The sequence below is a fragment of the Spea bombifrons genome, chromosome 2 (assembly GCF_027358695.1).
Source record: "Spea bombifrons isolate aSpeBom1 chromosome 2, aSpeBom1.2.pri, whole genome shotgun sequence".
NCBI classification, from domain to species: Eukaryota; Metazoa; Chordata; class Amphibia; order Anura; family Pelobatidae; genus Spea; species Spea bombifrons.
Window position 1 is genome coordinate 20,805,572 of NC_071088.1, and position 25,345 is coordinate 20,830,916.

Genomic DNA, 25,345 nt, shown 5'->3' on the forward strand with positions numbered 1-25,345 from the left:
ATAGCTACTTGAATAAAGGAATTGGGGGATTGGGGTGCCAAATATCCCATATACACTGATGACTGATGATTTTTACAGACAGTGTCTACCAGACAAGTTAGAAACATAGAAAGTGACGGCAGATAAGAACGATTCGGCCCATCTAGTCTGCCCAACCTCTGAATACTTTCCTTAGTTTGTCTTCATGTTAAAAAAATCCACTCCCTCTTCCCCCAGACCCCTCACAAATAGTTATAACCCTCTCCCATCCCAGGGCAGTACTGGCTGCATACCCCCCCCCCCCCAAATTCCAGATTGCAATCACTTTAAATGTATATATACCTGTAAATATTCAGATATATACAAACCTACAAATACATTTGTATTTTCCACGCTCCTCTGTTTCTGTGCCCCACTAAAGAAAATATCGTTACAAGACTCTGATGCCCACAAACCATTTACTCAACCAAGAGCTTTTGTAAATTGGACCCATGTATTAGGTGTAAAACTAGCCTTCAAATTAGGCAGGAAAGATTTTGAGAGATACATGTGGAAAATATGTACCGAAGGACTGTGTTAAAAGCATTGTTGGATTGCTCTATGCATTTTTTGCATGTGTCCCTGGTAAAAGAAGCCATATGCTCAATCTGCTTTCAATATTTAGTTCCAAAACCCCTATCTCCTCTTCTTCGTAATCTCTTTTTTACTTTCCATTCTTCTCGATGTGATGCAGGTTGTGCACCCATGTTCATCCACTAAAGCTCTAAAGTGCACCCATTTTGATATTTGTTACTCTATTTACATAGCAGCTTTTTAATGACAGTCATCTCAGACATACACTAATAGAGTATAGAGGCTTGCAGTAAATCTTTTTTTTCGGGGACATTGAAACTGCACACAACAAAAATACCTGTAACCATACCCATTTTGGGATATTTTTCCCAATTGTGCTCGAAAATATTATGAGCATTGACAATGTAATTTTTTTTTAAATTTAATGTAGAGATGGAGATCACATAATAATTTGTACGGGCATCTGTCAGACACGTAGGAATTCCTTTCTGGGGGTTCTACGGCTGTGTATAACCCATGAAAAATTCTGACATACAGTATACAGCCACCTTGCCAGATGTGAATTCACAGTACATGCTAAGCTGACACACTTTCAAAAACATTGACCACTCCATTTGTTCTAGAAAACCGACCCATTAGATAGATGGGATGTTGGAAAATGAGATTGTAATGGAGTAAGTGCACCATAAATGAATGAGATTGAACGCATAGGCAGCAGTGTCATTACAAATAAGCAGGGAATACCTTAGCCCACCAATAGCATGATTTGGAATTGGAGTGCCGAGCTTCGAAACAGAACCTCTTGGCTAGTAAAGCAGATTAATCCTAGTCCCTTGGGGGGATATTGACTTGCAAAAAGACTTATTTCAGCAAACCTCAATTTCTCCAAATGACAAAGACCCTATTACCAATTATGAATGAATGAACTAAAACATTCTATTACAAATTCCACTCTTAGTAGAATGTAGCTCCCATCACCTAAAATATTCCAAATAATGTTAGATCACAATTCCCATCATCCTTAGACCATAATAAATGTCTGTACACAATCCTTTGAAAAGGTGCAACAACAGTACAGTCTTCGTTGGATCCCCAAACTGGCTGTGAATTTTGGAATTTGTATGAAAACAGCAGATTCTCTTTCCCTGATACAGCCCATTCTGTCTGTTTATGAAGTTATTGTGTCTGATTCAGTAGTCTGAGTATAGCAGATCACGAACACAGACATAATTTACTTTTGAGTCTTCTCTTGTAATAATGTAGGAATGCTTTTCTTAAGTGATGAGGTGAGCACAGCTTATCCTGGATGAGAAGCAGTACTCCAACCAAGATAAGGTGTCCAGACCTGGTGGATCAAAGGGTTAAAACCACATTCAGCAGCACAAACCAAAGCACCCGGCATCTCTCTCCAAGGCTCCGGAGATTTATGGAAAAGCTAAATAGGTGTGAAAGCTTTGAGTTCACTGCCTCGATCCTCTTTGTTTAAGGCTTCAAAAAACATTATGGAGTTCTGGAAAAGATTTTTCAATTTAAAACTATAAAATAGAAATTTCAGTGCAAGAATGAAATTGTAATCGTCTATACTTCCTTAGAAGGAATTCTTTGTTCCCTAGGGTCAAAGAATGACTATGATTTCAACAAAAATGACTTGTCCTACACACCACAGAAAATCCTTAATGTCACAGCTATTAGTGTTTCAATATCATACTCTGTCTATACTGAGGATATGATTACTGTGACCTCCATCTGCATGTAAGAAACAAACCAGTGACGTTTTAGCAATACATTTAGGTAAACAGATGTAGGGGCCACGGCAAATTAGGCCATGCTTGACAGCCAGTAGTTTAACCAAGTTCTTGAGATTCCACCAAACTTTAAGGGTGCGGCCTATAATCGAGCCAATAAGGTACATAATATAAAATGTATTTTATGTGTATGTGATGGTCTGCATACGTGAATCAGTGTGTGTGTGTGTATATATATATATATATATATATATATATATATATATACCTGCGTGTGTAATCTTATTCGCTTCATAGTGTGTGCCTGAATGGCAGAAATAAAATGCGGTCACCCTATTTTAGAGGCCACTCGTTGAATAGTCTCTGTCTTTCCAAAGCCATGGTACGTCAAATAAGGTCTTTCCGGTGATCTATAAAGCAGCATTCACACATCTTCGGATACATCTTACTGTATAACTTGGCATCCTCCTGGCTTAACCTGCTGCTTCACTGCACAGAATGCTAACCTTTAAATCATTTAAAACAGTAACTCCCAAGTGGCTTTCTTCTCATGCAGAATCACATCATCACAATGATGCTATTATGTCTGGATTCCATCTTTTGGATTTTAGTGTCCTAAATACTTTTATACCTGCCCACAATAAACGTTAGGTCCCAACGCTTCAGAATATTTCTCTAGTTTCCTTAGATTCCTTAAATTTGCCCCATTGATTTTGTATTTTCACTACTAGGCAATAAGGCTCCTAGTAATTCTGCGCAGGAATAAAGTGAAAAGATAATGGAAATGTCTGTTGCAGCTTTCCTGTTTCCTTTGGTGGACCAGTATATAGCCCTGGGTTGACTTGGGTTGATTCATTCCATGATCTCACCTCTTGTATCAGTCTGCTTGCGGTGAATAATGACAATATATAACAAGCGGCACCAAAGATCGTTTCCTACCCCTATAAAGAATCCTAAAGACAAGCCAGAGGTGTTCAGAGTGATGCATTGAGCTGTCATACTTTGCTTCTCGATTAGTTTAGTAGCTGCCGAATTAAATATACCAAGCAGGTCTGTTGCAAGGAGAAAGAGTAGAATTAATTTTCAAAGGAGGAACAGAAAGGTGTTGAAGCTGATGTGTGCTTTGTTTTTTGACAGAGCGAAGCTCTCCCACGGCTTATGATTAAAGGTTAAGCGGCTGCTTTCTTCTGTCTCAGCGGCAACACTTACGTATTCAATCCTGTCATTTTATTCCTCAGCACTAATGCTTAAAAAAATAACAAAAAAATGTTCCCTGTGCCTCCTTTTAGTCTTTTTTTTTTCTTCTTTTAGTTTTATTCAGTATAAATAGTATAACGTGGTTACACATAATGGAGGATGGACCTCTGTTCTGGTTTATTGGAAGGATTAATGATGGTGAGCTCTAGGGTTTTAAGTGCACAAAAGAGTGGGAGCTATCTCTTAAATATGGGTGTTGCCCCCCATCCTTTCAGATGGGTCCTGGGCAGTCCTGGCCGTGTCCCGCAAGGGAATTCTCCGGGTAGCCGAATCCCAGAAGTTCCCAGGTATGTTAGTATATATATATTTTTAAGAGATAGCTCCCATTCTTTTGGACACTTCAAACCGGGGAGCAGGTCGTGTCAAGGCCCCCGGTCCCACGACCAGGAGGATTTGGGTCTTGACCAGGAGAACCTGGAGAAGCGTTGCTTCACCCTGCAATCATGTGAATGAGATCCGGGTCAAACCTGGAGAGTTCCCAGGTATGAAATGCCTACTGTGTCTAGCTGATCTTGGTTTTCGGTGGAACCTAATTGCCAAGATAGTCATGTGGTTCTAACCCCATTTTCCTAATGTGGGATAACACCCAATCCTTTAAGAAACACACCTTTTGTGTAGTGGCATATGCAAATTCAACGTACTTTTAAATAGAATGAGCTCTCTTTCTTGCTTGTCCTTCAGAGCTGCAGTCCTGCTAGATATTTACATTTTCTTTGATTAACCTGTAACCATGCAATTGTCTGTAGATTTGTACCGCTGCTTTATAGCCTCTCCTTACATCTCAGCATCAATCCCTATAAGGGTTATATTAATACATCCCGTCTGGAGCTTGAAGTGGATATGGGGAAAAAAAAGGAGGATGGAAGAATCTAATTAGGTCATGCTGAGTTAAGTCAACACAGAAATGTTCTTCTGACATAATGTGACATTACCAAAATGCAGATGAGTTCAACAACAGATTTTCTTTTTTGAATAAATTAGGATCCGATACTTAGATTCATATTGTCAAAATTACTGTCACAATTCTTCTCTTAAATACTCTACCGTTAACCCTTCTGAGCGGGAAAGGAATACGTGAGAACAACTGCTATTTTTTTTTACTACACAGTGCGATCAAAACTACATGGATCCACTCAGTTACATACTGGATACGCAGACATCAATATTGTATACCTTTATAACATACTAGCCAAATGCATTCCTAGTATATGTGTTTCCAATTACTTGGCGTGTATCATGCTTTATTTATAGCATGCAGTTAGATTTGTGTTTTTCCTCATTGTTGCCGCATACAACATAAAACCCTTTGATGAAGTTTCCTTGAGGTTTCACGCAGAGCCGTTTGTGTCTTCTCAGTCTTACCTCAATACTTACTACACAGATAAAAGAGGGAACATAATAACAACTCAGCAGCAGAAGTTGGTAAATTTCATTATATTAAAACTGTTGATTTAACTTCTCAGCTGGACATTACCAAGATCTTTATTTTAATGAAATACCGTATGAACACATTATATACCGCATAAAAGGCATTGGGTGCCAGAGTGAAGCAAAGTTCTTTGTAGTTCTTCACCCACACTTGTTACATGCAGTAGATCTAGAATCATGATTCATAATATATGGAGTTCGAAATCACAAAGATCAATATATTATTAATCATGATTTAGAAATCCATACACTGTGTCTCTCTGGGGTCAATATATTTAATAATAATATAAAGACTACATACGAGAGGCTACATTTCAAAATACATTACCTAAAGCAGGTGATCAGTAGGCTTCTCATCAGTGGTGCCAGCTGAAATACAGTTTGGTAAGAGAAAAACAGTAACTTGAAAATGTGTTTGGAGGACTATTGTAATAGTATTACAGGGTCCATAGATAAAAAGTCTCAAGCATTTACAAAAAAGCAGTTTGCTCCAATAAACTCTCTTTTATGCAGACCTGGAAGCTTTCATTGTTGTCAGTCATGTGATATTTTGGATGACTTTCCCTGCTTAAACACCACGCTAAAATGACTCTTAATGGAAATGATAATGCAGTCCATTCTTCCCTAGACTTTCAGGCTGGGTGATTAACAATTAGCTATTGTATTGTTCATAACAGGCAGTATGATAAAGCAGTAGATTGGTGCATTCAGATTCGTAGAAATGTAACTTTTACTGAAATGTCAATTTGTACAAATGTCTGAAAATAAGGAGAAACAAATGAATACAAAGCTGAGAGATTGAAATTTTAATTTTGTAATTTGTTATTTTTTTTTCACTCACACTCACGCTCTCTCACATTCTCTCACACTGTCATTTATACACTCACACTCTCTCTTAATGCCTGCCTACCTTCTCTGCCGACCGCTTCTGCCCCCCTGTCTTCGTTCCCTTAGCTCCTTCTCTTGTCTTTTATTGTGCAGAAGCGCTTGTCTTTCTCCGCAAATCCGTCTTCATTATTGTGGCCTCTCGGAGTACTTCCGCAAAAGGGCGAAGCCACATGAACAGCCTTTACCCTGTTCTTCTAATCGAGGAAGAGGGTGTGCCTGGAGGCTCTGTCCTTTTGTGGAATTGCCCCAGGAGACCTCGTAGACAAAGAAAGAAGACAGAAGAACATGAAGAGGCAATAGAAGAAGTGGGACGAGGAGACAGGAACACAAAAGCAGTCGGTGGAGAAGGAGACACTGAGACACTGAGAGAGTGAGAGTGTGAGAGAACGTGAATGAGAGTGTGAGTGAGAGAGTACATGAGTAAGAGTATGAGAGAGCATGGGAAAGTAAATGAGGTTGTGAAATCATGATTACCGTATTTGCTCGATTATAAGACGACCCTGATTATAAGACGACCCCCCCAAATCAAAATATTAATTTAGGAAAAAAAACAAAAAGCCTGAATATAAGACTACCCTATAGGAAAAAAGTTTTACCAGTAAATATTAATTCATGTAAACTAATTTTCATATTTAATAAAAGCTATGATTGAGAAAAATATATTTTTTATTTCCTTTTATTTGCCAACCTGCCCCCCCCAGTTATGCACATCTGCCCCCAGGTTTGCCACTCTGCCCCCAGAAATGCCTTATACCCCCCTATTTGCCACTCTGCCCCATGATGTGCCTTTTAACCCTCTATATGCCACTCTGCCTCCAGAAATGCCTTATACCCTCCTATATGCCACTGTGCTCCATGATATGCCTTTTAACCCCTATATGCCCCTCTGCCCCATGATATGCCTTATACCCCTATATGCCACTCTGGCATATAGGGGGTTAAAAGGCATATCATGGGGCTGAGTGGCATATAGGGGGTTAAAATGCATTTATATATATATATATATATATATATATATATATATATATATATATATATATATATATATATATATACTGCTAACAGCAATCACACTCCTATCAAGCCAAGGCAGCCAGTACATGCTGGAACCTGGGGATGATAGTAGTGTGATTACAGCCTCCCTATGCCATGCTACCACCACCACCCCCCTTACACATCCATGCTATCACACACACACACACTCATTCACAAACATTTAAATACTCATTCATTCCATTAATCACACATACACAAACACGCTCAAACCCCCCACCCCCCACCCCCTTACCTGAACTGCAGATCTCCCACTCGCAGACTTCTGCAGGGGCCGGCTGTGCGAGCAACTTCTCTGGCCCCGCCCCCAGAGGAAGGAGGGGGGAGGTAGAGTTATGTGAGGACTGTGCTAGCTTCCTGTTCTCGTGCTGCTAATAGCGGTAAGCAGCACGACGCGGTAAGCAGCACGGCCGAAGCAGAATGAGGTCTGATTAGAAGACGACCTCGATTATAAGACGAGGGGTATTTTTCAGAGCATTTGCTCTGGAAAAAACCTCGTCCTTTAATCGAGCAAATACGGTAATTTCCGAATGTGACAAGCCTTCCAAATTTCATGCGAACTGAAAGAGCAGGAAAAAAATCGTCATCATTCTTGTGGGTTCCATTAATAGTGAAGCAGTGATAGATAGATAGATAGATAGATAGATAGATAGATAGATAGACACATATAAGTATAAACCCTATATATTTATAGACTACATACGTTAGGAGGCAATCTTTCCTTGATACAAATACAAGCATTTGAGTGAATAACGTATGGTAACCTCACTCCATTTTACCTTTATTCCTCTTAGTCTGTCCTCTATACTTCCTTGCTATCACGCTGTGTCTCTGGGCAACCCTTTTGGAAGAACAGATGTTACCCATGCTACATAATTTATTTTGTTCCTACTTAATTACACCCTTTAATTAGCAGTCAAAACTTCATCTCCCAGACACACGCCATTCCTGTGCGCACTCCTTTTAAGCCAGTGACCCATTTAATTACACATCTCTGTTTGTGACTTGCCGTATAGAGAGATCCAGGAATGTGGCTCTGGATTTCGCAGAACATAGGTACGTGTGAAAGAAAACATCTGTAGAGGTGGAAACGAACATGAGCCACTATTCTCAGGCAGAGAAGAGCATAGAGGTTAATGCTTCGGCTGATGCTTTATACTGTAGAATAATGAAATAAAGGCCACAATTCTATTTACCAAATGCATTTTAACAAATTGCCTTCACCTCACCCACTACTATAATTGCTTAATTGTTTTTTCAGATGTTTATTACACACATTCATGTTTATCGCTGTAATTCTATGGCTGAAAAACAATGTTACAAGAAGTCTAAAATCAATTTATGCACGTTATGTAACGAGATTGTTACATAAATGGCAGCAAAATATTGCGTATGATAGTTTGTATTTCGGTGAATAATCATTGTCACATTGGACACAGAAATTAAGAATCAAGTGATACCGAAATATTGTTGCTATTTATGGACTGATCAAGCTACCGTTTTAATAGAGCCCATTATTTATCATGAATACAGATATATTATATCAATTTTGTGTACTGCCATATCCTCCAAAACCAGGAGAATCTACTGTTAAACTATAACTCTCATTATCCTCAGCCTCCACTTGGCTGGACGTAGTGTTGCTGAGAAACATGGACGTTATAGTTCAACAGCTAAACAACTATGTGTAAGGTACCGATAGAAAACCAATACTAATGCTAAAATGTGTTTGCATACTTCTTTTAATTTGGGAAAAAGAGAAGAAAAATCTTTCATTTATTGACAAGCAGATAGACAAACTATGTCTATCTCTGACTATATAAGTGCATTACTCTCAACAATCTGTACATTGATGTTGTATTATTATTATTTCATACTTACTAGCTTTGTTTAAAATTACATTATCTGTATTTCCTTTAATTTAATGTACTTCAAAGGATTTACTATTATTTTCTTCCCATTTACCTAGCCTGCCTTGCACGAGAGCTTCAAATCAATTTGCAAAAAAAGGCTCTGTTTTATCGTGGTTATAAAGCACTTGGAGCATTGGTTGTTTTCATACTATAATCCATTTACATATTTGCAGAGGGTTCCATATGCATTCTTTATAATTCTAAGAGAACTTGTAATGTAAAACTGTTAAAATATATACTATGCTATTCATATTCGAAATAGGATTCCAGATATTCTTACTTAATCTTACCAAAAGCATACAGGACCAGGTTTATAAAGACCAGTTTTGGGGCAAAGTGCTAAATGCAGAATAGGAGGTCATTCTGTGGGCTACTGTGGCCAGAGCTCCATCCTAAAACCATTCTCAGATTCCATTCAAATAGATAATGTGTACCTCCAACAAACAAGGCCTATGCCAGGGGTGTCCAAGTTTTTTCTGCAGTGGGCCACTTCATCAGAATTGTATACGTGCGCGGGCCGCACTCATTTTTCACTGTGACAAAAAATATGGCCTTTAATAAAATATGCAGATTAAAATAAAGTAAAATGACACAAAACCTTTACTCTTCCTCTCACTGATTTCTGGGCCTAGAAAGTTTTGCGACTACAAATTCAGGATTAAAACATTCAGGGTTCACTTAGCCAAAGCCGAAAATGACCCCCACCTTTAAAAATAATAATAAAAACTCACATTTTTAATAAAAGTAGGTAACGCACAATTGAACAAAATTAGCAATATGACTTGGCATGATAGGAGTGTGATTGCTAACAGCATATGACTTGGCATGATAGGAGTGTGAATGCAACAGCATTCATGCATCAGGCAGCTAACTTTTTCAACTATTTAGTAAATATGCAGTCCTACTATACCCTAAGTCGACAACATTTATTCAGCAGCTATTTGCTTATTCCCTTTCCAAGTTAGGCCACCAGGCTTGCGGCACATACAAAGTTGTTTGTAACGCCTTCTACATGGTTATGAATGAATGATGCCATTATCTTTTCTTGCTTTTCAGTATGGCACCTTCAGATATAAATATTCATTTCTGGTTATAGGTCATTCAAGCTGGCAGAACTTTGTATCAATGTCTTCAGGGATTTTAGTCCATAAAAATAACAACCCTTTGTTGCAGCAGAGACAAGTAATCAGCCCTTATTGACAGGACATGAAATCACAATGTATAGCTTCTTAGTATGCCACTCAGACTTCAAAAGGTTGTCACATTTATAGAGCCATTATCATGTAATGGCCAATAAAATCAGTGCGTGTCGTCTGACCGGTGCATCTATTTGTTACGTTTCTAATTTCCTATACACCTCCATTAACACCCCTTCCCACCCCTACCTCTCTAATTTATGTAAATAGCACAAATACACAAATAAATTTGGCCGCTGGCTGCTTAGTAAGTGGGATGCTGTCTTAAATGGACAAGAAGATTTAAACCCCTTTTAAATGCACTAAAATTAAATGATTCCTAGCAGAAATATGATTTACTGCTGCTAGCACATTAAAAAGAGAATCGGTACTTCTCATCCTATCCTCTTTCCTCTTATAAATCACTTATAAATCACATTCTTTATACTGCATTTTTTTCTTTACTTTGATCAGTTTCTTTTTCACATTTTGGAAGCTGTACCATTATTAAAGATATGAGTGAATATATGTTTAAAACTTAGATCGCCACATTTCTGTGGGAAATATGGTCCAATGAGGAATCTAAGTCTATAAATATAATTTCGGCTAGGCAGCTGTTTTAATATTAGACTATAATCTGCTAGATGAATCATCAGCATTTACTAACTAATAAAGTTCACAGATCATGACTTCAGAGAGTAGAGCATTTTTATGCAGCAATAGGGATTGAGTGTGTTCTGGCACAGGCTTACTAGGCCTAGAACCAAAGCCGCAGGTCCAAGGGGTCAGTAGCCTCTCTGCCACAAAACCCAGGGCAGATTGCCTATTGGATGATCGGGTTCTCCGGTGCGCTGCGGGCACAGGCTCCAAAAGTATGCAGTACCCGTGACCAAACATGATGTCATATCCTGGTGCTCACCACCATCTTCTCACCTCAGAGAAGAGGACATGGGGCAGTTGGGGCAAGGCCTAGTGCAGCGCTCAGGGTATATATACCACAATCTGTATCAACGCTTACTTGGTTTTATTGCTAGCAGACACTGAATGTTATATTTTACTTGTAAACCTATTAAAGTAGTAGGTTACATTGAATGTACACAAAGTGAGTAATTAACTTTTTCAACACATATGGTGCCCCCTTCAGGCTTTTTCACGGACATGTGACTAAAGGTACTCATCACTTTCCCAAGCCTTGTCATAGGCAATGTCTGGACACTAGTGTCCATGTACTTAAACTTTACCTATCCCTGCTTCATGTCCCTTTCACTGGTCGGACAGACTTGTTTCAATGGTGTCTCTCATTTTAGAATGTTGGTCAGAATGTATGGTATGTATAAGTGATTTACAGAGCATAACAAATACAAACTTCGCAATAATGTACACAGCACAGGAAATGAATTTAGAATTACACAAAACAATATATATACAGTATATACAGTGTGTATATAAGGTGTACAATATCCTTTTGCCCATAAATTGTAATTAACAAACCATTTTGCTGTCCCGTAAGAAGTGTTGAAACGTAAGCTACGTACATACAATGTTTTGTGTTGTGGAGTTTGATCCAATTTCTTGCATTGTAAGCGTCACTTGCTCCCCTGACGTTGATCTTTTTCAGGAGTATTTGCCCTTCACTTTTTTACCTCCCCATAATGAAGAAAGGAGGGATGGTATTGTCCTCTCCCCCTCCCATCTTCTCCTGTGCTCATTGTCAAAAAGGTCACTCTGTAGGTGACAATAAATAAATACAGATAGCTATATATATAAAAAAATATTTTTGTAACAAAAGTGAGAAATGCAAAAAAATATCGAGGGAAGAAATGGAAAGATGTAAACGACAAAGATAGATGAAGAGATGATGCAGGGTAGGCAACGGAATGAGGAAAATAAATAGACCAGTTCGAGATACCACATTACAGAATGAATGGTTCCTACAATGAAGATTGACAGGCCGATCGAAGAACAGATAAAGTATAAAAGTGGCTAATGTACAAAGATAAAAATGCAGAGCTAGAGAACGGTGACAGAAAACTCATATAGATGAAGACAGATGAGAGAACAATGTTTGGATACGTATGATTTATTTATATTGTTCTGATTTTACTGTTACAAACATTCTGTGAAATCCAGAGCGATATCGCGCTCTTTACCTTTGACATGGTCCTACGCACCCTCGCCAGTCGCCAAATGCAGCTGAAGTTTGTTAAACCCTGAAAATCACAAGCCAAGTATCAACGAGATGCAAATAATAAGGTTTAAAGTAAATAATAAAGGTTCATCCTCCACTCTGGATCGATATTTAGTTCATATTCATACTGTTTTTGGCTTGATTTAATACAAGTTTTTATTTTTTTAACAAAACTGCTTCATTTGGAAATTTGAGTATTTATTATGTGACAGTTTACTAAAATGAAAAGTGCATTGATTTAACAAATAGACCATATTCATATTACCATGGTTGTCATGACAACCTTACATTTTGAGCATTGTTTCAATCCTCCTACTGCACGAATCTATGTAGATTGGGGTAAGTGAGCTGACGATGTATTGAATATTTAAAGCAATCCATATAAATGTACACAAAAACTCGTATACAGTACAATAGGAAATTAAGGGGAATTTTTCAATTAAGTAAAGGATCTCAGCATATTACTCTCATTAGTTATTAGTAATAATTGGTTATTCTCAAAACTGTAGGTATGAGAAAACCGGTATTTGGGGTATATTTACACAATCTTGCACTCCCAATAAATAATAATTTATTCACATCAACTAGACTACAAGATAGATGCTGATGCGAGTTGAGAAAACCCACAATAAGGCCCTGAGTGTCTTGCTCATTACAAATGCAAGTTGGAACCAAGGGAGGTCAAGTACCTTTATTGGACATAATGAACATTTTGTTCAACAATATAATTAGTAGGAGTCAGCACAGTTTTGTGAAGGGCAGGTAGTGTCACTGACTTTAAATTGCATTCTATGAACAGGTGAGCACAAATATTGATTGGAGTGTTTGAGTGGATGAGACTTATTTGGATTTTGCAAAAGGCATTTTTTATGTTCTACATAAAAGATTACGGTAGAAACGGAATGAAATAGGCATGGGCTATATTGCTTGTACCTGAACACTGGTTTAAAAATATTGTTCGGAGAGTTGTTAAAGTTAAGAAAATTCTGCAATTGGACAAAAGTAATAAGTCATCTTGTAGAGAAGGCACCATATCTCTGAAAGCCTTGTCTCAAACTTCGATATTTGCAGGGGTCGCTGGTCAAATTGGTAGACTGGGCAGCCAAGTGGCAGATGAGATTTAACATTGAAAAATGCTAATGTGTGCATTTTGGGGAAAATACATGTCCAAATCAGACCTTAAATAGGGTAAATCTTTAAATGACTTAGAAATAAGCATAGAAAATAATTCTGGCAGCAGTGTTCCATATCAGTCACCTGTTGCAAGAGCCAGCAAGATATTGTCATGCATTAAAAAATGTATTCTTGGCTCACAGGAGGAATTTTAATTTTGCCTCTGTTAGCGAATGATACAACACCACCTTAAATATGCATTGCAATTCTTGGCACTGGTTTATAAAATTGGAAAAATTATAGAGATGGGCTACAAAATGAATAAGGGGAATCCATCAACTTGATTATGATGAAAGGTTATAAAAGTCAAGTTTGTTTACACAAGAAAGGGTGTCTTAATGTTTAAAGTTTTTACTAGCCTAATATTAAAGGTAAGCTATGTCTTTTTGCAGCCAATGCAAAGGTCTGAGATAGAGTAGACATTCCTGGTGGGGAACAAGCCAAATGGCTAATGATTTAAGTAAATTAGAAAAATGGTCAAGAGCATGTTAACTACAGTTCAATGTTGAGGTGCAAAATAATGCACTTAGGGCTATATCAGTGGTCACTATTTGTATCAGCCATCAAGGTAATCATTAATTTCAATTAGTAAGAATTGCAGGACAAATCACACTTTCATTCAAACAGCTAATGCAGAAATAAACGGCCTAACTGAAAGCACAAATAATAAATAGATACAGCTATATATGGTGCTTCACTTGCACATTTAATAATTCACAATTGGTTGATACCAGAGGAGGCCCCTGCCGGCAACCAATGGAGTCGCTTGCATGGTCCTTTAACTCCTGACGGCGAACCTATGGATTTCCGCGCCCGTTAACCCCTGCGATGCTGCGTACATAAGGTAGGCTAGACAGGGAAGGGACCAGGGAGATTAGTAAACAAAGATGAACATGAAGATTCTTCATGTTGTGTGTCTTCGTCTTCGTATACGTTTTGCCACCGCCGTGTTCGTATGTTCGGTATTCGGGCTGAACAACGAAAACGCACCCTTCGTGTTCGTTTTCATGTTCGCCCGAATACGAATGCACAAGTCTAATAATTACCGTATATTCCGGCGTATAAAACGACTTTTTAACCCCAAAAAATCTTCTTAAAAGTGGGGGGTCGTCTTATACGCCGGGTACTTACCAAGCCGGAGGTTCCCACGAAGCCACCAATCTCTCTAATCACTATGCGCCGGCTATTGATGCCGAGCGCAGGGATGCCGTCATGTCCCGGCGCCCGGCATCAATTGCCGGCGCGTAGTGATGAGGGAGCAGGGAAGCCGAGGTCTGAAGTGCCAGACCTCGGGCTCCCACAACTGGATGGAAGACAGAAGACAGAAGATAAGGTAAGAGATGGGGAGAAAGGGGGGAGAAATATATATACATACACACACACACACACGTGTGTATATATATATATATATATATATGTATGTATGTATATATATATCTATATATATATATATATATATATATATATATATATATATAGATATATATATACATATATATACACACACACACACACGTGTGTGTGTATATATATATATACATACGTGTGTGTGTATATATATATATATATACATATACATGTGTGTGTAAAGGCAGGGGTGTGTGGTGAGGGCAGTGTATAAATGTGTATGTATGGACAGGCATATGTGTAGATATATATATAGATATATATTATATATGTGTGTGTGTGTGTGTGTGTGTGTGTGTGTGTATGTGTGTGTGTAAGGGCAGTGCATGTATGTATATGTCAGCAAATCAGCAAATCAACCAGCAAATCACCGGTAAGGTACATCGCTTGCCGTGATTGGCTGGTTGTTGTACGCTGGGTAGAGGGGTAGTCTTATACGGCGAGTATAGTCCAAACTCTATATTTGGACTGTAAAAGTTGGGGGTCGTCTTATACGCCCAGTCGTCTTATACCCCGGAATATACGGTACTTAGTAGAGCAAACCATACCATTTCAGTTATAGTTGCATTAAAATATGTACAGAGCAATAATATACTATGGCTAGCATCTCTTGTGAATTGTGATTGATATAAAAAACATGTATCTCCCGCATGAATATTGGGGATTCCATTACACTATATGGTCATTTAATTCTTCACCCACTCACACTGCAAAGTATCCCAATCTTGGTGAGTCTTATCTAATCCTAACATTTATTATTTTATTGCATTACTTAACCCAGAAGTCTAACTCTAACCCTTGATGTTTTTGTAACAATTGTTGTAAAACTTTTCAAGAGGAAATTTGTATTGGTGATAAGCTTAGCAACATTTTTATACTTCTTCAAGGCCATAAAAACTCCCTTGGAGGCCACATCAAACTTCCCCGACACTATTTAGACAATCATTGTCAATGGTCAGCGATAGCAAAGTGATTGTAAAGTTTCCAATTTACCCCATATGTTAAACTATACCTCCAAAGTTCTTAATATCGAGCAAGAAGCAAAATAAGGGCAAATTGATAGCATGGTTCAGTGTTTGGGAAATAAAACTGACAGACGTCTAAAGGCCAGATCCCTATTGTCAAAAAGCCGTTTCCTTTCTTACAACTGGAAAATGAATATGCTTCGAGTGCACACATTGTAAACACAGAGATTGTGAGAAATGAGAATTTAAGACCCATGGGAAACACAGTGAAAGGGAAACAAAATAACTTTCAGTCACTAGCATTCTAAAGATTGAGTTTTTTATATTTTTTCTGTTTACTTGCATTTGACCATTTTGTGAATATTAATGCAAGATACCCAGGCTTTGCACTTGTGAAACTAACAATATAGTAAGCCTAGTTTATGTCAGGCACCAGATTGGTATCGCAACAAATGCAGACATATACGCATAGAGGAGATCCACTAACCCTAGTGACTAGTAGAGTAGACAGGCCATGCGGGTAGTGAACAGATGCACAGTGTTACCCAAGGATAAGCCAAAGTCAGTCTAGAGCTCAATATGGCAAGCACCAGGCAACAATAAATCCAAGGTAGGCAACGGCCAGAAATCCAGCAATGCAATAAAAAAGGACACAGACAAAAGGATAATCCAGAGACAGTACAACGATCAATAGGGCAGGCAAACATAAATCCAAATATTGGGGATTCTGTCACACTATATGGCCATATATTGCTTAGCCCCCACTACGACAAAGTACCCCAAGTTTCATGACTATATTGCTTAACAAGGAGCTAAATCAGTGGGATTGCCAGAGAGCCTGGAGGCTTTTTTGGGGCTGCTGGGCTTGAACCCATGCATGATGCCGCAGACCCGACTCCCTGAACACCCCGTTGAATATATGACTGGGTGGTGCAGCATCATTAGCCCCAAGCCCTGTCCCCACACACACATGTCAAACACACATATATATATATATATATATATGTATATGGGATAAATATATTCCCTTTTGTATCAGCTGAACCTCTTTGTTTACATTAGAATGTAAGCTCTAGAGAGCTAGGATCTCTGTCCTTCTTGTTTTGCTTGTTTGTTGAGTATACAAAAGTAACCCCGTTGACCATTATTTGATAATAGTTCACACACCTGGAATGGTAAATATTGCTAAATATTGAACATCTTGCTCATAACTTAGTATACAGATCAACAATTGTAAAGGAAGCTTCACTTGGCAGAGGGAACTCCACAAAATGATTATTATTTATTGATTTATATAAATCCATAATACTCCTCAGCGCTGTGCAATGTTTTCTAAGTTCACTGATTTCTTGCTTAGTTAGGTGAATGCAGAAGGGGAGACCAGTAGCCTTGGAGCATTAGAAATTCAGGACTCTGGATAAGGGCACACCTGAATATCTGAATATCTGAGCTTGCTAATGTCACTGACTGAACGCCACTAAATTGGGTGATATTTTTGGTGACATACATTATAACTTCACACAACTCCAGATTATACTTCAAAAGCTTAACTAATGTCTTTCAGCTGCCCATGTTTTGGGACACATAATCGTTTCATGTTCTTGTTTGTCCAGCAGTCAAACAAATAACTCTAAATCCTTGATGTTTAACCAGCTGTCAGTTAAACAAGAAGAATGTACCACTGTTTACCCCAAGCCGATTATACTGACTCACAGCATGAGCTTTCCCGAATAAGCTTCCGGCTGAAGAGCCTTTGCTAAAAATATGTGTTAAGCTTTGCGTAGCTCCAAGTATAGCATGTCCATAGGCTGACGAATTGTCAGTGCTGTCCCCGCATCATCTCAGTATGTTTTATGGGAGGCTACGAGGATCGATCAAGAGCATTTCACCTTCTGACATTGAGGGCTGCACAGGCAGAAAGTATCAGCTAAATTATGGAAGCTGCAGCTGTGATTCACATGGCTATAATTCCCCTGAAGTGGTCCGGTGACATCATAAACCACTCATCTGTCCGAAGGGCAGCCGATCTGTCAGTGTGGCTAGAATGATCAGAGATGAGGGAAAGCTGATCAGAGGACAATGCTTTATATTCTAGGGCACGCAATAGGAATTGGCTTGGGGCCTGATACAAAAATCAGACCATCTGTATTCTTTTCCAGTCTACATTGCAAAAAATGCATGGCCTGCCTCATTTGTAAGAGTTGACGACAGTCAGCTGCCATAAAAAGTACGACGGCTATTGACTGCGGTCAGACAGTATGTTCTCTAACAGAAAAGGAGTTTGAATGCCAAGACAGGGACAGACTATGACACTTTCTAGCTACGATCTATAATAAAGTACATCTACACTGTCTACAGATAGGTCTAGCCTGCAAAACTTATTTGGGTTCACTAAATTGTAAAACCTTTCCTCTGAGAGGTGCTAAACTGGCCCTCCATAATGATTTCACAATTAGGGCTGTCATTTCCCAGGGAAGTGAGGGGCAGCTATTCAGAACTCAACCATACCCAGGGACCCCATGCTGGCCTCATTTATACGGAAAGAGTGAAACATTACCATAGGCTACCTAGGGACAACACTACGGATAGCTCCATTTAGTATAAAGCAGGAGATAAAATGCATCAAGCAAGGTAGCAACTGTAATACCTTTCTGACTTTTCAGTACCGGTAAAGCGAGGATTCCAGACCTGGTGTCTGTTAAGTCCTGCAAGGTTTTTTCAATCTATAAGAATGAACACAATAATATCCGTCTGCATCGTTTGTATGAGATAACAGTCATATTTTTTCATTGTTCAATAAAGTGAATTGAAATTCTGGATTTCTTTCACTGGACCATAGCCCCTGTCTTTCATTTCCTTCACACATAAAGTTACAAATAATGTTTGAAGTAACAATAATACCAGCAGTGTCATTTTCTATTTGTTCCTTGCACTATATGAAGGGGAAAAATACAATTATTGGTGGGATTTTGTCAGACTCCAAGGTCATTCCATTTTCTGGCATAGCTTTCCATATTTGCAATCACAGTAGCCAACACACAAAGTTATTTATGTATTCTGAACAACAATTCCCAGGGTGTTCTTCACAAAGTTTGACAAATTCCTAGAGAGATATGAACTGTAGAAATGCCCGGCAGAGGGCACATGTAAAGTTGTCCACAATGCTTTCTGCAGTTTCCAAAAGCTCAGATTTCAATCCAGTATTTAGTGCCTTTAACCTACATAACTGGCAAACAGTTATATTAAGACATTTTAAACACATATTTACTACTGATTAAACACATATTTACTACACATTAAAATGGTGGTAAATTCTCATAAAAAACAATCTCATATTAAAGGGAAACTCAAGTGTCCTAGGCAGCCCTCTGAACAATAAGTGCATATGAAAGTACTTTGTAAATTCCTTCATATTCATTCATTTACCCTGAAAAGACGGAATAAAATACTCACCTTAGGTAGAAGCTGCAGCGGAATACCTTCTTGGTGGTCTGATGTTTTGTCCACCGATCGGCTACTTTCTGATTTTCTACTTCACTCGGAACACGTTGCTGACAGAATGCAATCAGGAGATGTGTTGGGGTGGGTGGTGAGTAAATGGGCAAATGGATTCTGGAGGATTCTGTATGCATTTGCAAGGGGGATACTACTGTACTACTCATGTATAAAAAGTGGGTGGAGTGTTTGTGGAAATTGTGTTGTAACGGTGTGATATAACTCAGAATTTCCTAAATTACTATCTAAAAGAACTCGAATGCCTCTGAGCAAAAATGTTCTCAGTTTCCTGTCCTATGTTCCATATAGAAGCTGCTGTAGAGCTTAACGACGGATCCATTCAGTATGGGCATTATTAACTATCAACTGATTAGAGCTCTTACATTCTAAGGATTGGTAAACTGAGACATTTTGTAGACCTCTACATGGGGCGTTTTATAAGTGGCATGTGTTATTATTATTACAATTATGATGAGTGCAAGAAACACTGCAAGAGGCAAGTTAAAGACTGAAAAAAGAGAAGTGAGCAGGAGGACTAGGATGGCTTTTCCTGACTGCATTCCTGGATAATGCTTTATAAATGTATTAATCCACTGAGTGATTTATTGCCCATATATTACAAACAACCTATAGGACCTATTAAAAACAACCTATAAGACCTAGTCCTTACAGGGTTGTGTAGACCTTGGATTACAAGAAAGATGGTCCTAAGTTCCAAGAGTACTGCTTTCACCACAAGCCGATTAAAATTATCTTAGAAGCATAAACAAAATGGGAGAAGTTCATTAAAAACCACAGCGTGTTTAGTATTAATTTGTTTGGTGCACATAGATTAGTTATTTGAAATTAGTCTTAAACATGTCTTCATGTATCGTGAATATTTTAGAAAGTTTAACAAATCTGCAAAATAGTTGAAAAGGTATTAGGAGAAAAGCATCTATTTTATGTCTCAAAGACAAGCCATTATTGCAACTGACATTTTCAAATAGGATTCAGATGAGTTTGGTATCTATTTAATCCTAATGTGTCAATTATGTTTTATAGTTTTTTTCTTCTGTAATATGCATTATTATTTTCATTATTACCATGAGAGGTTTTGTAGGTTAGAAAAGGTAGTTTTGACAAGTTTGAGAAGTTTTGTAGCTATTACAATTGGAAAATTCCAATGAAGGTTAGTTGTGATTCCTGTTTTGGAGAGTTGACTTAACATTTTAAAGACAGCTGTACATTTTTAGAAGTTGCTGCCCTCGGCCAGAGACTGGAGAGCACCCCACCTGCCCCCCTAACCTACCCTGACGAGGGGGATCTCTTCCATTGTGCGTCCTCTTTGCACTGAGTACATGTTGTATAAATGAAGACGCATTATATATATATATATATATATATATATATATATATATATATATATATATATATACAGTATAGCCACATGACTATTTAATTTAGACATGACCAAGGACCAAATAAGTTTCTTTGCCTGAATATTAATATTTTGCAGTTCAGTACACTATAAATAAACATGTAATAAAATTCAATATTGAATACCCATTAGAAAAAAAAGTATATATACTTTATATGTGTACTAACAGGAGCATTAATCTTAACTTAATTTTCAGAGACTTTAGATGATTACTCTGCATTAAATTATTGGGGATTATTGGCATTTAATTTGTTCTGGCCATGTTTGTAAGAGGATAACACGAGGACAGTATATTAATTCATTTGCTATTCCTACTATTGTGTCACACAGATTGCAGCTTCCAAGCAAAATAGTCTCCTATATTTAACCCCTTAAGGACAATGGGCGGTCCCTAAACCCATTGAAAACAATGCATTTTGAGCCCGTACATGTACTGGCTTTGTCATTAAGGGGTTAAAACATATTATATCCAAAACATATGCAATGCACAGAAATCGAGACATTTGACTTTAGCGGCAGATGGTATACTGTAGTGTACAGCCGCCAGTTGGATATGCCCACATATATACGCTATGTGGTCAAAAAAACAAAGCCCAGGCATCGGCCACACTTACTCCTCCAGACACCTGCTGGCCTTAAAGTGCCAGGGCCGCCTCGCCATTGCCAGTCCGGCCCTGGGTACTTTTAATAAATATATTTAAGCTAAAACATATAACAGTTTGTAATAATTGTGACTTCGTTCATTTAACTTTTAATATACACAGCCCAACGAACCAGATCTCTCTCTCTCTCTACACTGTAGCTGTGCATCTGTTTCCTCCAGAAATATACACTCTGTTTTACCTGACTCATCCTTAGAACCTTTGAAAGTTTTGTTAGTCTTTGTGAAACAAACCACTCACTGACAAAGATCAATATCACCCAAAGTAAGAGCAACAAAATCTTTAAAAATCTTTTACATGCTATTTTGTTGCTTCTTCGAATGTTTGGTTTGCTCATCTTTGAGACCTGTCTTGTCATTATACTTTGAATGATTTGATGACATCCATGCAAAACACAGCGGCCAACCTTTCCTTCATGGGAGGCCTCCGTTTTGACTTGAAGGAGACCGGGTGGGAATGTGCCCTTTAAAGGTTGTCTGTTATTGATCTACACAGGGCCCAGTAAGATAGTGAAAGCCAGAGGCCCATATTGATCGCAGTCAGCTAAACATTCATCATACAGACTGTACAACGTACAACAGCCAAAGCATAAACACATTCCTGCCATCATTAGTGAGTGGAGGCTGATGTAAGCCAGGGGCACTGACTGCTTTCAGCAAAACCTCTTGTGTCTATTGCTGGACGGGAACAATATGGGTAGAAGAAAAGGGGTTTATTTCTTTTCAATAAGAAATTATTGAAAGAAGTGCAAACTGTAACGTATCGCATTGAAATAACATTTTCAGGCAGTCCTTTTTTTGACATAAAACAGACATTCTAGAAGCCACTGTGTACTACAGAACCTTCTGCTACAATAACTGAGCATTTTCTAATCCATGTTATCAATATGCGACATACTTTTCATTGTGTGAAAAAAAAGATATTTGGAAACTACCACTACTACTAAACTGTATAACTTTTTGATTTAGACACTGGCTTAGAGGTTGTAAAAAATGATTGATTATTTTTCAGTCGGGAGCTGGTGCGGTCCAGCGTTATGATGTGGTTAGCTGTACATTACTCAGAGTCATAGACAGAGAAGCTGATCCATCACAAATCAATGATGTAGTTTAGTGCTGTATGGATAGTGTACGTATCTAAGGGATATCTATGTGAAGTGTGTATATTGGATATATGTCTATGTCCATTCGCTCATAATATCATCAGCACATTTTTAGTGCTGCGACTGATCACCCTCATACAGTTTGGGGGCATATGGTAATCCCCGTCATCCTGTATACCGTTAAGAGTACCATACATGTACACTGTTGTGACCTGTAATTGTGTTGCCCAAAGTGTTGTTTTATAGAGCATACCTTTTTTGACTCATATAAAATAGTATCAACACACTTATATAGTGTATATAGCATTGCTTCACTTTATTTAACATTTTTCAGGTTGGCAATAGTGAAATAATGATATAGCGCAGGATTCACATGGAAAACTGTTACATTTAGTGCCAATAATTGCCTTTGTTGATGGGTTATAGTTGCCATACCAGCCATTATTTCTTGAACACGTCTATTTTTTGCATGCGCTTCCCTGCATTATGGTATAAGCTTGATTAAGTAATTGATTTCCTTCTGTGAGTTTATACATCCCACATACGAGCAACTGAATAAGTGGTGGATAGCAACGTGTGAAAATTAGATGTAACCATGAACCATATGATAACCATATCGGTAACATATAGTCAGGTCTAATCCAACCATTTACTAGAATTAAAATTCTTTGGGAAAAAATGTTTTATGAGAAGTGGCAAATAATGTATCCCTTTCCTTGCTGCTAAATGTTTTCTACAGAATACTTCAAAAGAGAATACAAGGCGTTATAATATCAAATTTACTCTTTCAACAGGTGCAAAATATCAGTTTGTCAGAAGGCGAGATGGTAACCGTGGAGAACCTGGAAGGGGTGGAGCCTGTGATTCTGGCTAACGAATCATTCCTTATGAGAGGTCAGGTGATTCGCAGCCCAACAAACCAAGTCATGATCCACTACCAGAGTTTGCATCAAACCAACCCAGGCAGCTTTCGGTTCCATTTTCAAGGTAACAGTTTATGTAGAGCTTGCTCCAATAAAGGATCACTGACTGTAAATGAGGTCTTTCTAATTGAGATGTGCCCCTATTCAATGCATTAGTTTAAAGGGTTAAAAAAATGTTGTGCTCCTCTTTGTCACATCCAGGAGACCCACTCGCAGCAGCCAAGCAAGGGCTAACTGGTAAACAGCTCGCTTACCCAACAGCCGTCTCCTGCGAGGTCACTTTACGTTGTGAACAGATCAGAGACGCTCTTGTGATGCGCACAGGGATGGGTCAGGCTCATTGCCAGAATTGAAATGGCCATAGTTGTAGCATACAGACACCCTGGTGCGGTCCTATGATTGTCTTGAAGTTTTGGCATTACTGTTTTCTGGCAAATCTGAATTCTGTATGACTACCTGTCCCATATAACTGACTTGGGATCCTGGGGCTACCTGTTCTCTGCATCAACCTGTGGCATCTGCTATCTGCAGGTATCCAGTTTTGCTAGCTACAACTCAGTTCCATACGTATTTGCCTCTACCAGAGCTTTCACAATGTTGGGGATCACCCATCCTGGTCACCTATCTTGGGGCTCAACCCTTGGGTAGGTTAAACCAGGACAAATCACTCATGTGGTGTGTGTGCTCCTGGGTTCTGGCATTGTGACACTTTTACCTTCTTTATAAAGAGCTCAAGGTCATGGTATTCCCTACAGGGAGCACGTAGGTAAAACCAAATTAAATTCAATCTCAATAATGCAATTCAATCTCTATAAGGCAAGTGCAACTGAAATGGTTCTTCACATTTGGCAAAGCCCCCAAGGGACAACCAGACCATGCTGATTCAGGAAGTAGCAAAGGATTTTTATTCATGCTAAAATGTGCAAACAAGAACAGGAAAGAATCAGGAACGTTCATTGGTCTAACATTCCCAATGTGTCCCGATGCCACCAACATCACACCCTATTACATGAGCAATTTCCATATAAACATGTAGGAACAAATACTGTAAATGCCCTGACCAAATCTGAATTAGTTTTTACACCAGAAAGCTTTTAAAGACATTAAAATATCTTGGGATTAAATGTTTTATTATCTTTTCTGTGAAACAGATCTTATTGTGCTCCAGCTGAAAAATACATTTAAAACCCACAAATAATATAGAAATATATATATACAGTTTCACTATACTATTTTTGTAAAGCTGGCAAACTGCTTCTGTTGATATCCATGTGTGATTTAATTCTGGAAGGTGATAATGGTGATGACTTCTTCTAGTGAAACTCGCAGGCCATCTTGCAGGGAACATGTGGGTTTGTGCAGCGCCACCAAAATAATACCCACGACGGAAATATTTGCAAACAAAGACAAATTAAGCCTTTCGTAACTACCATCTGCTTGGAGAGATTAAACGGAAAATAAGTTTTTGTTTGTGTTTATGTGATGCACTTTGTTGGGTTGTGTGCAAATTTAATGAGCTTTTTTTATCTGAAATGTCTGACAGTCAAAACTATTTACCAGAAAGCCTAATTAACTATTCTTTATATATAGTTTTTTTGCATATATGTCAATATACCAAGGTAGCTGTATATCCTCCATGTATAACTCACCGTTGAGGTTAAAGAGTAAATACACAACCACTTAAAGAGAAATTAATTAGATTGTAAGGTTTGTTTATTTTTTTTTATTTTTTTTCTGATGTTTTCCTTTGGAATACTTTTTTTTATGCATTTGAAATATTAATCAATAACACTACACAAGGAGTTGATAATAAATTCCACAATAAGTATTGATGATCAAGCTTCTGGAAAAATACAAGGATATAAAAGCATATGTTTCTATACAATGAGGAAGGTGATGAAGTGTATGTGGATACGGCCAACTTTGCACAGCCTCAAAAAAGAACGTTCCTCTAAATACTGGATAAGTGGTGTACACAGACGTGGGTAGAGTTAACCTG

General features: G+C 38.3%; 1 protein-coding gene across 2 annotated transcripts in view; it reads left to right on the top strand.

Annotated features, from left to right (window-relative positions):
• Positions 1–25,345, top strand: part of SEZ6 (seizure related 6 homolog) — a 234,025-nt gene that overhangs the window by 151,905 nt on the left and 56,775 nt on the right. For both annotated transcript variants that reach the window (XM_053457055.1, XM_053457056.1), the window contains exon 4: positions 23,218–23,410. In XM_053457055.1, coding sequence (XP_053313030.1) covers positions 23,218–23,410 — 193 coding nt within the window. The remainder of the gene's footprint in view (positions 1–23,217; positions 23,411–25,345) is intronic.